Source organism: Aspergillus luchuensis, chromosome 5, assembly GCF_016861625.1.
Source record: "Aspergillus luchuensis IFO 4308 DNA, chromosome 5, nearly complete sequence".
In the NCBI taxonomy this organism is placed as follows: Eukaryota; Fungi; Ascomycota; class Eurotiomycetes; order Eurotiales; family Aspergillaceae; genus Aspergillus; species Aspergillus luchuensis.
Genome location: NC_054853.1, coordinates 2501628 through 2515697, shown reverse-complemented (window position 1 = coordinate 2515697; position 14070 = coordinate 2501628). Strand labels below are relative to the sequence as shown.

Here is a 14070-nt window from a genome sequence, read left to right as displayed (position 1 = left end):
AGAACTGTCTTGCATGCTGTGTAGTCCTCACTCACCCTCTTCCATCATTCTCCTATGTTCTATCTCACCCTCCAGCTCGTCCACCGTCATGGGTATTCCTCGACCCTTCCACTTTTCCATTTCCGCCCGCGCAAATCCCTCCATGCTTCTCATGCCCACCACCAAGAATCCGAGGTCCTCCCGGTCAACGTCGAATACTTCCCACCAGTCGCCATCGACGAGCTTGACCCCCACTTCCCGGGATGCGAGGTAGATCGAAGCAACGGCAAGGGCGTTCGGTTGGTGCGTGACGTATAACAGCTGCGGCGACAGCAACGCTGAGTTGAGATGCTCGAATACTCTGTGAGCAACGGCGGAGGATGGAACACCAAGGGTCTGGAGGTAGGTCAAGGCGATAGTATGAGGGAGAGCCACATGCGTATTGAATCCCAACGTGCGCAGAATGATCGACTCGATGCGCAGCAGAACCAGTCGCTGTGCTTGATAATCGCCTTCCGTAAGGTGATAGGTTTCTGGCATTGCCTTGTCTGGCGACCCCTTGGGGTTTATGAACCACAACGGCGACGCATCTTTCGACAGGAGAAAAGCGTAGACGTTTAGCACCGAGCGTGGAGAGGTGGGTTGGAAGGATAACTTGGCAGTCATGTACAGCGCTGCGGCGGATACATCCTAGGAGAAAATAATCTATCAGTACCTTTGCTACTTCGTTCAGAGAGAAAATAGCGACTCTGAATACCTTCACCGAGTATATTCGTAGACTGCCACCTTCCGAGCCTATCCAGAACCGGGTAAATGTCACAATGGCCTGCGCGATGATGTCTTGCGACAATCGTAACAGAACCCCCGCTGTTTGTGTGAGCTGCGCGCCGGCAAATCGGACAGATGCTTCTAGATCAACAGGCACACCGTCGATAGATGATGATGAATTTGATAGCTGCTCTGGTGTTGCTAGCGCATTGGAAAGGTACTTCAACCCGCTTGCGGCCGAGCTTGCCATGTCGCTGGCGGGGGAATGCCGGGGAGATCGTGTAGGAATATGCGCGGAAGGAGATCACAATTTTGATGAGTACAATGAAAAGGAAAGCCCTTGGATATTTGATGTGCAGTTGGCTAGTGATTGCAAAGAGGATCTTGTTGCTTCGATCCATAAGCTTGGTCTTGATTGTTGTTCCTGCAAAGCTGCGGCCATTTGAGGCTCACCGCCCGGTTAAGTGGGAGTGATCAACATCGACATGCATCCTCAGGTCCAGAACCTTACTAATTCACAATGGACATTGTGAAGTAAATTGTCTTCAATATCGTGGTATATTGTAATCAGGTTTTAGCAATACATGATGATGACCAGTATTCAGGAGGTGTAGACCAGGGGGTTGCATGTATACTACTATATACTACTAGTACTCTAGCGCCCTACTATTTGGAAATATATACCGGAAGTTAGTACGGTAGTGGTAGTACTACTACTTAGTAGAAGTGTCAGATGAGCAGACGCTTCATTTATTTCTAATCCTACCTAAGTAGACCCTGATGTACTATGCGTATAGTATACTTCATACCTTCCATATCAGCATACTAGACAATGAAATAATCAGTTGGTAGAGACTAGAGCATGTGACCCCACAAGCCTTAGGCAACCATGCCTCCTCGTAAACCAGAAACGATGCATCGCTGCAGCTCGAGTGCACGCAGCCCACATTAACATCTATCTATGCCTCGCAGGTTCCACGGTATAAAGCCGACTACGTACATATTTCCGAGCCGTACATGCCAGACGTCCTGGAGGCCTGCTCTTCAAAGTTCAGACTCATTCATCCAGTCGGGTTGAAGGATGGAGTACTGACAATGATTGAACACAGTGGATATTGCTGTGTCCCCCTTATCCTCCGCAAATGATTGCTTAACCCCGAGATTGCTTAATCTCACGGAGGAGAGGATCGTCTGCGAACTAAACCGCATGAAACGGGACCCCAAGAGTCCAGACTCTAAGCACCCCAGGGTCTGTCTAGCAATGACAGCGGAAAAGGGGCATCACCGTTTTGGTCACTGCGTAGGACGTGGCGTCAATGGTAGATGCGACTATCCAGTCGTCAAGGAGACCATTGCCTCTGCCAGTACTACAAATGACGTCGTCGGGTCATGGAAAGGTATTCATGCGCCGTCTGGAGTCATTGCTTGCCCGGTTCAGGGGAGCTGAGGGAATGGGGCGAATTTGTGCCTAATAAAAGATCATGACAGCACAATATCACTCAAAGGCCATGTAACCACCCGCTTCATCCACCACTCATCTAGCGCAGGTCCTCGTGGTGGAGCAAAGAGAAGGTTGTTCAGCCACCGGCTTTTTGCTGTTTGGCGGAGCATGACTTCTAAGAATACATACCCAACCTCGCGATATTTCGTGGTTCCTTGACCTAAAGGATCCATCGCGATTCCTCGTCAGATTGTTGACCACATATCGAACATTCTGAACACCAACTAAGACAGTCCGGCTCTGAATTCTCCAAGATCGCTCCATCCACTCCTAGATAGATCGTGCAGGATCCTCAGCACTCGTCGCTGACAGGGGCACGTGCGGGTACGCCGTCTGATCACTTATCGCTTGGCGGTCGAGTTCATCAACCTGAAGAACATCTGTTACAATCGCGTCCTGTTCCACTTAGGCTATTGTCCATAACGTATACACCGTCGACTTTCGGCCCATTGCTAAACCGTTTTTACGCTTGATCCTCTATCAATTCCTTGTTTATCGCCCCGCAATCCAGCAAAGAAGAGAAGATCTAGAGGGACAGCTTCGGGAGCTACTCATTTCCGTCTTTCTCCTCCCCTCTCTTCCCCCCCTTTTGCTTCCTCGCAGACGAGCGACCGCGGCATACGTGACCGTGCATTGGATTGGACGACAAATCGACGTGGCATTCCAGTCCGTGTCCAAGTGGTGCGACCGACCGCGACCCTTCGTCATTCCAAGCCCCATCCCTTCCCACCTACCGTCCAGTCACCTTCGACCTCAACAATGCTCCGCGACCCCGAGCACCCGTCAACTGCAGCCACGCCTGCGAGTAGCAATACTGCGGAAGTATCCTCGACAGCGGTCGCGTCGACCGAAATCGAAGAGACTTGTCAGCCTTACGCCGACAATCAACCTGCCCACCAGAATACCCCTGTAACTTCTTTAGCACCGAGCTCGGATGCGTTATCCCCACTACCGCCGAAACAATATCCTTCACACCCCTCTCACCGTCGGGCGAACACCGAGATTATCCCGCGGCAAGCCCCTCTGCCGTCCAGGAAGCTCTTCTCCGATCAACCCAAAACCTACGAAGACTTGGACTCCGGCACTACTCCCTCGAACCCACCAGTTGAGAATACTGCCAGAAAGAGACTCGAAGAAGGCGCAAAGCGCTTGTCGGGCTGGTTTCAAGGAAAGTCGGAACCGGTCAACCTAGGAGTAGTGTATCAGTCAGAAGAGCAGGACTCCGCCGCCACAGACGATATGGAGAAGCGCGCCAGTCGCGAATTCTACGGGTCGCCCAATGTCCCAACGGGCCTGACAAGCCGAACTCAGAAGCGGATGACTGCGCCGTCGCCTCTGAAACAGGTTACATCATCAAGTCCCTTCTCGTTCTTCGGGTTAAAGAGACAGGGGGAGAGCAGACCGGAGCTGCCCGAACCTGCCCAGGACGAGTTCTTGAACCTCGATATCAACGCCGCTTTATTCCCGACTGGATTCAGTAATCTAGAAGGTCGGGAAGCCTTTGACGCCCTGAGACAAAACGCCGATACTGTACTTAGGCGGCTACAGGCTGCATACAAACAGAGGACATTCGCCTTGCATGAAGCTCTGGCCGACAAGAATGAAAAGCAAGAGGAGCTGGAGGTCACTCGGACACGCATCGGGAACCTCAAGATCCAGTTAGATGGCATGGCCGAGAAAGTCATCCAACAGGAAAAAGCCATGAAGGCCATGGCAGAAGAGCTGGAGCATGAGCGGCAATTACGTCGCCGAGAGGAAGAGGCACGCCTGCGCAGCATCACGCTGGTTCGATCCAGCGACGACGAGAGTACCTCTGACCTGGGGGCTGAACTTCAGACCCCCAAGCGGAGCCTCAAACGCGCCAGCAATGGTACATTTACAAGCGACTCCGGCTTCGATTCAGGAGACGAGAGCCTTGCAGAGAGTGTCTTCTCCCGCCGCGAAGTGCTCGAGTCTCCAGCGTCGACGGTCGCGCCATCTCCCAATATCTCGCAGATCGCCTTGTCTACACCCAGTACAGCTGCTCCTGCACAACAGAGCCAGAAAGAGCTCAAACCAGCGCCAACTCCTGCATCAGCACCGACACCTGCGCGTCCATCTACTTACGATCGGGTTATAAAAGGGCTGACACCGAGGAGCATCGCCAGCTCGTGGACCAACAGCTCCAAATGTAACATCTGTCATGGGGTTCCTTCCTCGGAAGCCTGGAGCGTCATGGGGATCTTGAAGGAAGAGAACAAAGGACTGAAGGAGCGACTCGGGGAGTTGGAGAACGTGATTGATGATTGCCTGTGTCTTGTTGGGCCCTGACAGCTTGGTATGCTTGCTCTACGTTGACCGAAGCGTACGGATACCAGAACACCACGGCCTTGATTGGGAGGAAACGGCGAATATGACCGTTATACAGTGATACCTTGAGATACCTAGATAGAGTACTTTTTGAGAGAGATACTTTTTACTATTTTTGTTAGAATTGTCGAATACCCTACCATACAAACAGATCATTGGTCGTTTCCAGCTCATAGTGCTGCATCGTGGACATTATAATTCTTGTAGGGGCGGAGGAAAGCGACCAAGTGGCCTCAACGGGTTAGCGTGGCTGGGTGGGCGCAAAGTGGCCAGCGAGGCGACTCTGGATCGCACCCGCAATCCCCGTCGACCTCATCGCTTCCTCCCTTTCTCCTCCATCCTCTCTCTCTTCCCGTCGTCTTCACTTCTTCTCCTTCTTCTTTTGTAATTCCCCTCCATTCCTTCAGCTGGTTCTCGCCTCCAGCTTTCCTTTCTTTCTTTCCCTCCCCTTTAATTCGAGTAATCCTGCAGCTCTGGGAGGTGCAACAGTCACAATGAGCGGACGTGAGTCTTGCACGCGATCGCTGCCCTTTTCGCGACAGCGTTCTATCTTTTACCTCAATGGGTCAGCAAATGCTGATACTCAATTCTAGTCCGGTTTCTCGATCTCATCAAACCTTTCACGCCCCTCCTCCCGGAGGTGGCCGCCCCGGAAACCAAGGTTCCCTTCAACCAGAAGTTGATGTGGACGGGGGTACGTGATACTTGTCCAGCTCGACAAGAGCTTCTAAGCTAATGTATTGTTTCTGCAGTTGACTCTCCTGATCTTCCTGGTCATGAGTCAGATGCCCTTGTACGGAATTGTCTCCTCTGACACCTCCGACCCTCTGTACTGGCTCCGTATGATGCTGGCCAGTAACCGTGGTACCCTGATGGAATTGGGTATCACCCCCATCATCTCCTCCGGCATGGTTTTCCAGGTATGTAATGGGAATTTGCAAGTTGAACTGGGAACCGGGAATTAGCTAATATGTGGCTTTTCTGATAGCTCCTCGCTGGTACCCACCTCATCGATGTCAACCTGGACCTCAAGACCGACCGTGAACTGTATCAGACTGCTCAGAAGCTCTTCGCTATCATCCTGTCCTTTGGTCAGGCCTGTGTCTACGTCCTCACTGGTCTTTACGGCCAGCCCAGTGACCTTGGTGCCGGTATCTGTGTCCTCCTGATTGTTCAGCTGGTCGTTGCTGGCTTGGTTGTCATTCTGCTGGATGAGCTCCTCCAGAAGGGCTATGGTCTTGGTAGCGGTATCTCTCTGTTCATCGCGACCAACATCTGCGAGTCGATCGTCTGGAAGGCTTTCTCCCCCACGACCATCAACACTGGCCGTGGTCCTGAGTTCGAGGGTGCCATCATTGCCCTCTTCCACCTTCTGTTGACCTGGTCCGACAAGCAGCGCGCTCTTCGTGAGGCTTTCTACCGCCAGAACCTCCCCAACATCATGAACCTGTTGGCCACTCTCCTCGTTTTCGCCGCTGTGATCTACCTCCAGGGCTTCCGTGTCGAGATCCCCGTCAAGTCCTCCCGCCAGCGTGGCATGCGTGGTTCCTACCCTGTTCGCCTGTTCTACACCTCCAACATGCCCATCATGCTCCAGTCTGCTCTGTGCTCCAACATCTTCCTCATCAGTCAGATGCTCTACTCTCGCTTCTCTGACAACCTCCTTGTCAAGCTTCTCGGAGTTTGGGAGCCTCGCGAGGGTTCTGCCCAGCTCCACGCCGCTTCCGGCATTGCCTACTACATGTCTCCTCCCCTGAACTTCAAGGAGGCCCTTCTTGACCCCATCCACACCGCCGTTTACATCACCTTCATGCTGGTCGCTTGCGCTCTCTTCTCCAAGACCTGGATCGAGGTTTCTGGCTCTGCTCCCCGTGATGTTGCTAAGCAGCTCAAGGACCAGGGTCTCGTGATGGCTGGTCACCGTGAGCAGAGCATGTACAAGGAGCTCAAGCGTGTCATCCCTACTGCCGCTGCTTTCGGTGGTGCCTGCATTGGTGCCCTGTCCGTCGCTTCTGACCTCCTTGGTGCTCTTGGCAGCGGTACTGGTATTCTCCTTGCCGTTACGTAAGTCTTCACTCTTGTCTCGAGTGTTCTGAAGTAACTACTAACATTTCTATTCAGAATTATATACGGATACTTCGAGATTGCCGCCCGTGAGGGCGACATTGGATCGGGCCTCAAGGGCCTTGTTCCGGGTAACTAAATAAGGCCCCCTTTTTGATGAAAGCATGAGAAGAAGTTTGAGGGCTTATGTTTGTTCTTGCAACTTTCTGTTTCTTCTCGGGTAGAGTGCTGTTGTGGCTGGGATCTGGATTATTTAGTTCTTGATGGATGTATGGCTAGTTTTTAACAATTTGCAGGAGGGGAAAATCTTCTCTACGAAGATACGTCCACGCCACAGCTGTACATAGCACCTACCTGGTTTGTAACCATATTGACAAAAGATCTAAAATTAACTTAATTGGCTTGACCATCTCGGGTGCCTTTTTTAGTACAACTGCAAGGGAGTGTCTGATGCAGATCTATAACTAAGGTAACAATTGCGGGTATATACCGATACGACACTTATACACAATCAAATGCAGTACCACTTCCACTGCAACATCGGTATTCAGTTTTTTACTCCCACTCACCTAGGTCCGATAATCACCATTAATAGTCACATACTCGTGACTGAAGTCACAGAACCAATAAACCGCCTCCTCTCCACCAAGACCCTTCTCGCCCTTCTCACCACCTCCAAGGTCAACCACAATCTCCAAGTCTTCCTCCTGCAGGATCACCGACGCGCGATCCTCATCCACCTGCTCCGGCTCGCCGTTCACCAGCAACTTCAGCTCCGCACTGCCATCCACAGGCTTGAAGCTAACACTAGTCCGTTCCGGCACCACCGTACCCTCCGCAACGCCCTGCGTGTAGCCAATCGCGCACAGGATCCGGCCCCAGTTCGCGTCCTTTCCATACAAAGCAGTCTTGACGAGCGGGGACCGCGCGATCGTCGATGCGATCAGTCGGGCGGACTCGTAGTCGGGGGAGTTCTGCACACGGACCGTGACGAATTTGGTGGCGCCTTCGCCGTCCCGGACGACGAGCTGCGAGAGGGATTGCGCGAAGGAGGTCAGGACGTTCTGCATGGCCGTGTAGTCTGCGGACGAGGTCGAGGTGATGGGTGCGCCGCCGGCAGCGCCGTTGGCCAGGATGGCGATGGTGTCGTTGGTGCTGGTGTCGCCGTCGACGGAAATGGAGTTGAAGGACCGGGATACGGCGTGCTTGAGGAGCGGCTGGAGGGCCGAGGGGGCAATGGGCGCGTCGGTGCAGAGGACTCCCAGGAGCGTGGCCATGTTCGGGTGGATCATGCCGGCACCTTTGGTCATTCCGGCGAGGCGGTACGTGCGGTCCGGGGACGAGGGGAGAGTGAAGGTCTGGGAGAGGAGCTTGGGGAAGGTGTCTGTTGTGCAGATGGCGCGGGCGGTTGTGAGCCAGGCATCGTGGGTGGAGGAGAGGGTCGAGTGCGCAGTGGGGATTTTGTTGAGGATCTTGGAGATGGGGAGGCTGTTTGTGAGGGTTATAGTTGTTTAGTGATGAGATGATGACGGGAGAATTGGGAGGAAGGAGGGGATCGCTACCGTTGACCGATGACACCGGTGCTCATGACGAGAGTGCTGGGCTGGGCGAGGCCATTGCACTCATCTACCTTGCTGCCCATGCTCACGGCATCCTCCAGGCCGCCTTTACCTGTCACGGCATTGGCGCAGCCTGAGTTGATTACCACGGACCGGATGCCTTCGCCTTGGGTGGTCTTCAGGGTGTTCTTGCTTGCTTGGACCGGGGCGGCTTGGAACTTGTTGGTGGTGAAGACGGCGGCGGCGGAGCAGGGCGTCTCGGAGGAGATGAGGGCCAGGTCCGGGAATCTGGTGTTGGATGCCTTCACGCCGACGTGGGTTCCGGAGACGGAGAAGCCCTTAGGGTAGGTACCGGAGGCAGGGATATACTTCTGCTTGGAGGCGGGAATGGCCATATCCAAGGGCGCAGAGTAGTAACGCACCTGGCCCTTCACCATGCGGGCGAAGGTAGCCATGGTGGTAGTGGCCGCCGAGTTGCTAGGCAAAGCCATTGGAATTCCTTTTTCCTGGGGCAGATGAGCAGATGTTAGTAAAAACTGCTCCCTGCGATTGAGGGAATTTATATTGGAGGAATCCAATGGGTGTGGATGCCTTCTCCAGGGCTGCAAGAGTGTCCTTGGGTATATATACCTGCAGGAGAGAGGATCGGAGATAAGTTGAAGTAGATAAATGACTCACCGAATTGACTCGCTCGACTTGTCAGGGGCCTAACGACCGCAACAAATTCGATCAGGCAAAGTGGACGTGTAGACCACTGCCGGACAAACCAAGTGAGCAGTCTCAATGGAAGATATAATTAACAAAACAAGCGCAAAGCACCGGAAACAGGAAAGGTGAAGTGATGCGATTCGCGGCGATGAAATGCCGCTCCGATATCGCGGAATCGGAGAAACTGTCGGGCCTGCCTTTGATTGATTGATTGATTGATTTGCTGCGCGTTCCAGACGCGCCCATCGCAGGGCAAAAAAGTAGCCACGAGGAAGCCGAACAGATCTATCAGCGATCAGCATTCCCAGCCAGCGCGCTCATTCCTCGCGTCCTCTGTTGTGCTCGTCGTTCCTTCTGGACCTCCAGAAGAGCTTTGTTGTGCCCCGAATGGTATTTGCTCTCCGCCATTCCCCCGAAGCTGCTTCGATTACCTCCCCGGACCCATTGACTAAAATGAAACGCAAGCATCCAGAATCCGATGACCAATTCCCGATCTCTACACCCAAGAGGCAGAGGACTACGGCCACCAATGGCTCCGTGAATGGGCACACCAACGGTGAACGTGAACGAACCCCTGAAGCTACCACCACCCCTACGAAACGAGTGAAATCAACACCTCAAAAACCCACGACCGATAACACCCCGGCCGCTCTTAAAGCTTCGGGGTTGAAGACCCCAACACAGAAGGCCAAAGCGAAGAATCTATTCTCAACGCCCACGAAAAAGTCCACTGTTGCAACTCCGTCGAAAGCCCGTGCCGACCGGTCCGCTAAGAAGAAGAGCGCCCGGCTTCTCCTCGAACAGGATGACGAAGACATCTGGGACGGCGCCGACCGTCTTGCGGAGGAGATTCTACAAGATGATACCAACGAGGCCCCCAGCAAGGCATCGGCGACGGGGACAGGTCTATTAGAATCCATCGAGGAGGAGTCTAGTCAACCCGCCACAAATGGTGCGACAGAAGGAGCACCAACACCCAAGCGTCGTGCAGGTCGACCAAAGGGGGCAAAGAACAAGCGTTCTCCCACCCCGGAAGGAGAACTCCCAGCTCATGAGCGATACTTTTTCCAAAACCGCGCCGGACCACCCCGTACCTCGAACAACAATCTAGGCAAAGTAAACCTCTTAACGCACGAGGAGTACTTCGAACGGATGTCACAATATGCAGACCCATACAAACAAGAGAAATCCTTCCTTCTCGACCTCCACTGCCGGTCCTTTCCCCAGTGGGACTTCGAATTCGACCAAGGCTTCAATATCTGCCTGTACGGCTACGGCTCCAAGCGCCGCCTCCTCCAAGAATTCGCAGACTGGCTCTACCGCCGTCACCACAGCAGTTCCGCCTCAAGCTCCGTAGTCATCGTCAATGGACATACGCCAAACATGTCCATCCGTTCCATCTTCGCCACGATCGTCACCGCCGTCCTGGGCGCCGATATTCCTTCCAAAATGGGCTCTCAGCCCCAAGAAGTCCTCGAATTGCTTCAGTCTGTCCTCAAGTCCCGATCCTCCCAGAAACCAATCACTGTTCTCATCAACTCCATTGATGCGCCTGCCCTCCGGAGAGCGGCGAACCAAGCTCTCCTTGCCCGTTTAGCAGCTACGCCGAAAATCCATCTTCTCGCGACGGCTGATACCCCGAATCTGTTGCTGATGTGGGATCTCAGCCTGCGTGACCAGTTCAACTTCGTCTTCCACGACTGTACAACCTTCGCGCCGTTTGATACCGAGTTTGATGTTGTTGAGGAGGTCAGCACTCTGCTGGGAAGAAAGGGCCGCCGTGTCGGTGGTAAGGAAGGTGTCGAGTTCGTATTGAAGAGTCTGCCTGAGAACGCGAGGAATCTGTATCGGTTACTTCTCACAGAGCTGCTATCCATGGCGGATGAGGGACATATGTCGGATGATGACATGGATGGTGGGGGTAATGGAGGAGGGGATGGTGGCAACGGCCGAGGAGAGGAAACGGGCATTGAGTTTCGAATGCTGTATCAAAAGGCGGCGGAAGAGTTCATTGCCTCATCGGAGATGATGTTCCGGACGCTGTTGAAGGAGTTCCATGATCATCAGATGATTACTTCGCGGATGGATACGAGTGGGATGGAGATCTTGGGAGTCCCATTGGCGCGTGACGAGATGGAGGGGGTTTTGGAAGATTTGGTATTGAGTTGATTGCTGACAGACAGAATGATAGACTGATAGATAGTATAGTATAGTATAGTATAAGATAGGCTAGTATAGCGCCTTGCACGGCATGGCACAAATCCGTGATACCCTGTATAACACAGAAGACTTATTGCAGCAATTGGAGTGTAGCAAGCCCGGTGTTACTTCACTTGCTAGACAAGATACATAGATTCTTCGACATGCAATACTACCATATCCCATTCATCCCGCATATCTCAACATAGTCTGCCTAGAACTGCGCAAACGCAGCTAACCCCATCGTAGCCCCGAAACTAATCTTGAAGGGAATATGGTGCGACACCGTCTTTTGCAGATCCACCCGCTTGAAGTACTTCTGCACCGTGTTGACCGGAAGCAGATTATATCCTCTCGCCGCAGCCCACTACATTGATATCAGTACCCACATTACCAACCCAAAACCAAAGACAGCAAAAGGGAGATAAAGAATGGTCAAATCAACCCACCTCAACAGCAACAATCCCCATCCCCAAGAGCACCACCAACACTCTCGAAAACGCCCTCAACCCCACACCCACAACCAACCCCAGCACGCTGCCCAGACTGACCTGGCGCATGTTCGAGGCCGTCAGGATCCCGCCACCTGCAGTATGACTCGAGTTCCGGGTGGTGCCTTGTTTGCGCAGCAACGGGTCCTGGGAGTCCATGGCCCAGCCGGAGTCCGGGGAGATTTGGGATTCGGGGCGGTAGTAGGGAGCGGTGTATTGGCATTGCATTGGGGCTGCGCGGAAGGGGGAAAGTGGGTGGAGGGAGAGGGAGAGGCCGACACCGAGACCGGTGCCTAGGAGAGTGGTTGTTGTGCGGCTGAGGAGGAAGGCCATTGTTTGGTTGCGACGATTGTGGTTGCGATGGATAGGGATAGGAGGGGGGACTTGTTTGGGAGAGGGGGATGGTGAGGCAATTGAGTGGTTATTGGCGTTCTGGTCGTCGGTAATGGGATGGGTTTGGAGGAATGGATTATAGGGATGAGATGGAATGAGAGGGGCCTGGAAGGGCGCTGCAGGTTGTGGTTATTATGGTTATGGTTCTCAGCTGTTCTGGAGTTGCGCCCTCGGTATGCGTACGGTGACGTCACGGGGGTTAGTCTGAGAGGTAGATACCCTGTTCTGGGTAATTTGTAGTAGGAGATGTTTATGGAGGAAGGGTGTATTGTACGAAGACGAGCGGAAGATATGCTTTTGAGATAGAAAGAAGAAATTGCTTGACTGCTGCAGTCAATGGCTATGGACGGAGAGAAGGTGTTGAGGTGGGCACCAGTGCTAGTATGAGAATGAGGAGATGAAGCAATCAAGCAAGCATGTCTCGGATAGGAAGGTGATTGGAGAACGAGGACTGCAGTTAGTTCTAATGCCTGAGGCATTAAGGATAATACCACTAGTAGTTGACGGGGAATACGGGTGTGACCATACACACGACCTGCATGACCAGACGTGACCAGCATTACGATACGCCAAGGTGGAAAACCGCGGGAAATCCACCAGACTATGTATCACGTGACCAACTCTATAGGCAGCAAAGGAGGGACGGGCGGGCAGTGATTGGCTGCCACGGCCGCCCTGCGAACGACGGCAGGAAAAAGTCGGCCGCCGCGGGGAAAAAATCGAGGGGTAGAAAGCAGGAACCGGCAGTGGTTGGTCCAGATGCTGCCCCCCGTCTCCGCGGAGGCGAACGGGCGGCGTTACTGATAGTTCAGTACGGAGTACTTAGTAGTTGTTCCTCGTCGGCCGTTGACTCACTCCTGCTTTTCTTTCTCTCGATATCCTCCTACTCACTTCCTCTCCATTCCCTAGGGTGCCTTCTTCCTTCTAGACTTCTCTTCTCGTACATACTCTTGTTCTTCATCACATTGAACCTTCTTCCCCTCCTCCACAATGGCTTCCCAGCAGAATGGCGATTCCAACGGCACTGCCAACACCTTCACTCTGAAGGCCGGTTTGGCTCAGATGTTGAAGGGTGGCGTGATCATGGATGTTGTCAACGCGGAACAGGTATGCCTTTACATAGGATCCATAAAGCTCAATCTGAATCAATCGTTGCTAACATTCGATTCACCAACAGGCTCGCATTGCTGAAGAGGCTGGTGCCGCCGCTGTCATGGCCCTCGAGCGTGTCCCCGCAGACATTAGAGCTACGGGTGGCGTGGCTCGCATGTCCGATCCCGGCATGATCAAGGAGATTCAGAAGGCCGTTACCATCCCCGTCATGGCCAAGGCTCGTATTGGACACTTCGTTGAGTGCCAGGTAGGCTACAATCAACATTACTTCATGGCAGTCCGTTTCGCCACAAACTAACACACCGTCCACTAGATCCTCGAAGCCATTGGCGTTGACTACATTGACGAGTCGGAAGTCCTGACCCCCGCCGACGACGTCTACCACGTCACCAAGCACAACTTCAAGGTTCCCTTCGTCTGTGGCTGCCGTAACTTGGGTGAGGCCCTTCGCCGTATCTCGGAGGGTGCTGCCATGATCCGCACCAAGGGTGAGGCCGGTACCGGAGACGTCGTAGAAGCTGTCAAGCACATGCGCCAGGTCAGCTCGGACATCGCCCGTGCCCGTGCTATCTACCAGTCCTCTGCCGACTACGAGCCCGAGCTGCGCCAGTTTGCCCGCCAGCTGGAGGTTCCCTACGAGTTGCTTCGTGAGACGGCCGAGAAGGGCCGTCTGCCCGTGGTGAACTTCGCTGCCGGTGGCGTTGCTACCCCTGCCGATGCGGCGCTCATGATGCAGCTGGGCTGCGATGGTGTGTTTGTTGGTTCCGGTATCTTCAAGTCCGGCGATGCGAAGGCACGCGCCAAGGCCATCGTGCAGGCCGTCACTCACTTCCGCGACCCTAAGGTTCTCGCCGAGGTGAGCGAGGGTCTGGGTGAGGCCATGGTGGGCATCAACGTGGCGCAGATGTCCGAGGCCGACAAGCTGGCCAAGCGGGGATGGTAAGCG

General features: G+C 53.7%; 7 protein-coding genes across 7 annotated transcripts; 4 read left to right on the top strand and 3 right to left on the bottom strand.

Moving 5' to 3' along the window:
* Nucleotides 1–27: 27 nt before the first annotated feature.
* Nucleotides 28–997, bottom strand: AKAW2_50813S (putative cyclin; the record flags this gene model as incomplete). The annotated part of the gene is made up of 2 exons (XM_041690673.1): nt 28–669; nt 737–997. The coding sequence occupies 2 exons, from the start codon at nt 995–997 to the stop codon at nt 28–30; spliced, it is 903 nt and encodes a 300-aa protein (XP_041544234.1).
* Nucleotides 998–3007: 2010 nt separating this feature from the next.
* Nucleotides 3008–4558, top strand: AKAW2_50812A (uncharacterized protein; the record flags this gene model as incomplete). The annotated part of the gene is made up of 1 exon (XM_041690672.1): nt 3008–4558. The coding sequence occupies one exon, from the start codon at nt 3008–3010 to the stop codon at nt 4556–4558; it is 1551 nt and encodes a 516-aa protein (XP_041544233.1).
* Nucleotides 4559–5091: 533 nt separating this feature from the next.
* On the top strand, nt 5092–6800 carry SEC61 (translocon subunit SEC61; the record flags this gene model as incomplete). The annotated part of the gene is made up of 5 exons (XM_041690671.1): nt 5092–5101; nt 5191–5291; nt 5350–5517; nt 5586–6661; nt 6719–6800. 5 exons carry the CDS (start codon nt 5092–5094, stop codon nt 6798–6800), a joined length of 1437 nt encoding a protein of 478 aa, XP_041544232.1.
* A 430-nt stretch (nt 6801–7230) lies between these two features.
* On the bottom strand, nt 7231–8711 carry AKAW2_50810S (bifunctional ornithine acetyltransferase/N-acetylglutamate synthase; the record flags this gene model as incomplete). The annotated part of the gene is made up of 2 exons (XM_041690670.1): nt 7231–8149; nt 8224–8711. 2 exons carry the CDS (start codon nt 8709–8711, stop codon nt 7231–7233), a joined length of 1407 nt encoding a protein of 468 aa, XP_041544231.1.
* Nucleotides 8712–9315: 604 nt separating this feature from the next.
* ORC2 (origin recognition complex subunit 2) lies at nt 9316–11097 on the top strand (the record flags this gene model as incomplete). The annotated part of the gene is made up of 2 exons (XM_041690669.1): nt 9316–9318; nt 9394–11097. The coding sequence occupies 2 exons, from the start codon at nt 9316–9318 to the stop codon at nt 11095–11097; spliced, it is 1707 nt and encodes a 568-aa protein (XP_041544230.1).
* Nucleotides 11098–11567: 470 nt separating this feature from the next.
* On the bottom strand, nt 11568–11951 carry AKAW2_50809S (uncharacterized protein; the record flags this gene model as incomplete). Its single annotated transcript, XM_041690667.1, has 1 exon — nt 11568–11951. The coding sequence occupies one exon, from the start codon at nt 11949–11951 to the stop codon at nt 11568–11570; it is 384 nt and encodes a 127-aa protein (XP_041544229.1).
* Nucleotides 11952–13001: 1050 nt separating this feature from the next.
* On the top strand, nt 13002–14067 carry SNZ1_2 (pyridoxal 5'-phosphate synthase subunit PdxS; the record flags this gene model as incomplete). Its single annotated transcript, XM_041690666.1, has 3 exons — nt 13002–13118; nt 13189–13371; nt 13438–14067. The coding sequence occupies 3 exons, from the start codon at nt 13002–13004 to the stop codon at nt 14065–14067; spliced, it is 930 nt and encodes a 309-aa protein (XP_041544228.1).
* Between the last annotated feature and the right edge of the window lie 3 nt (nt 14068–14070).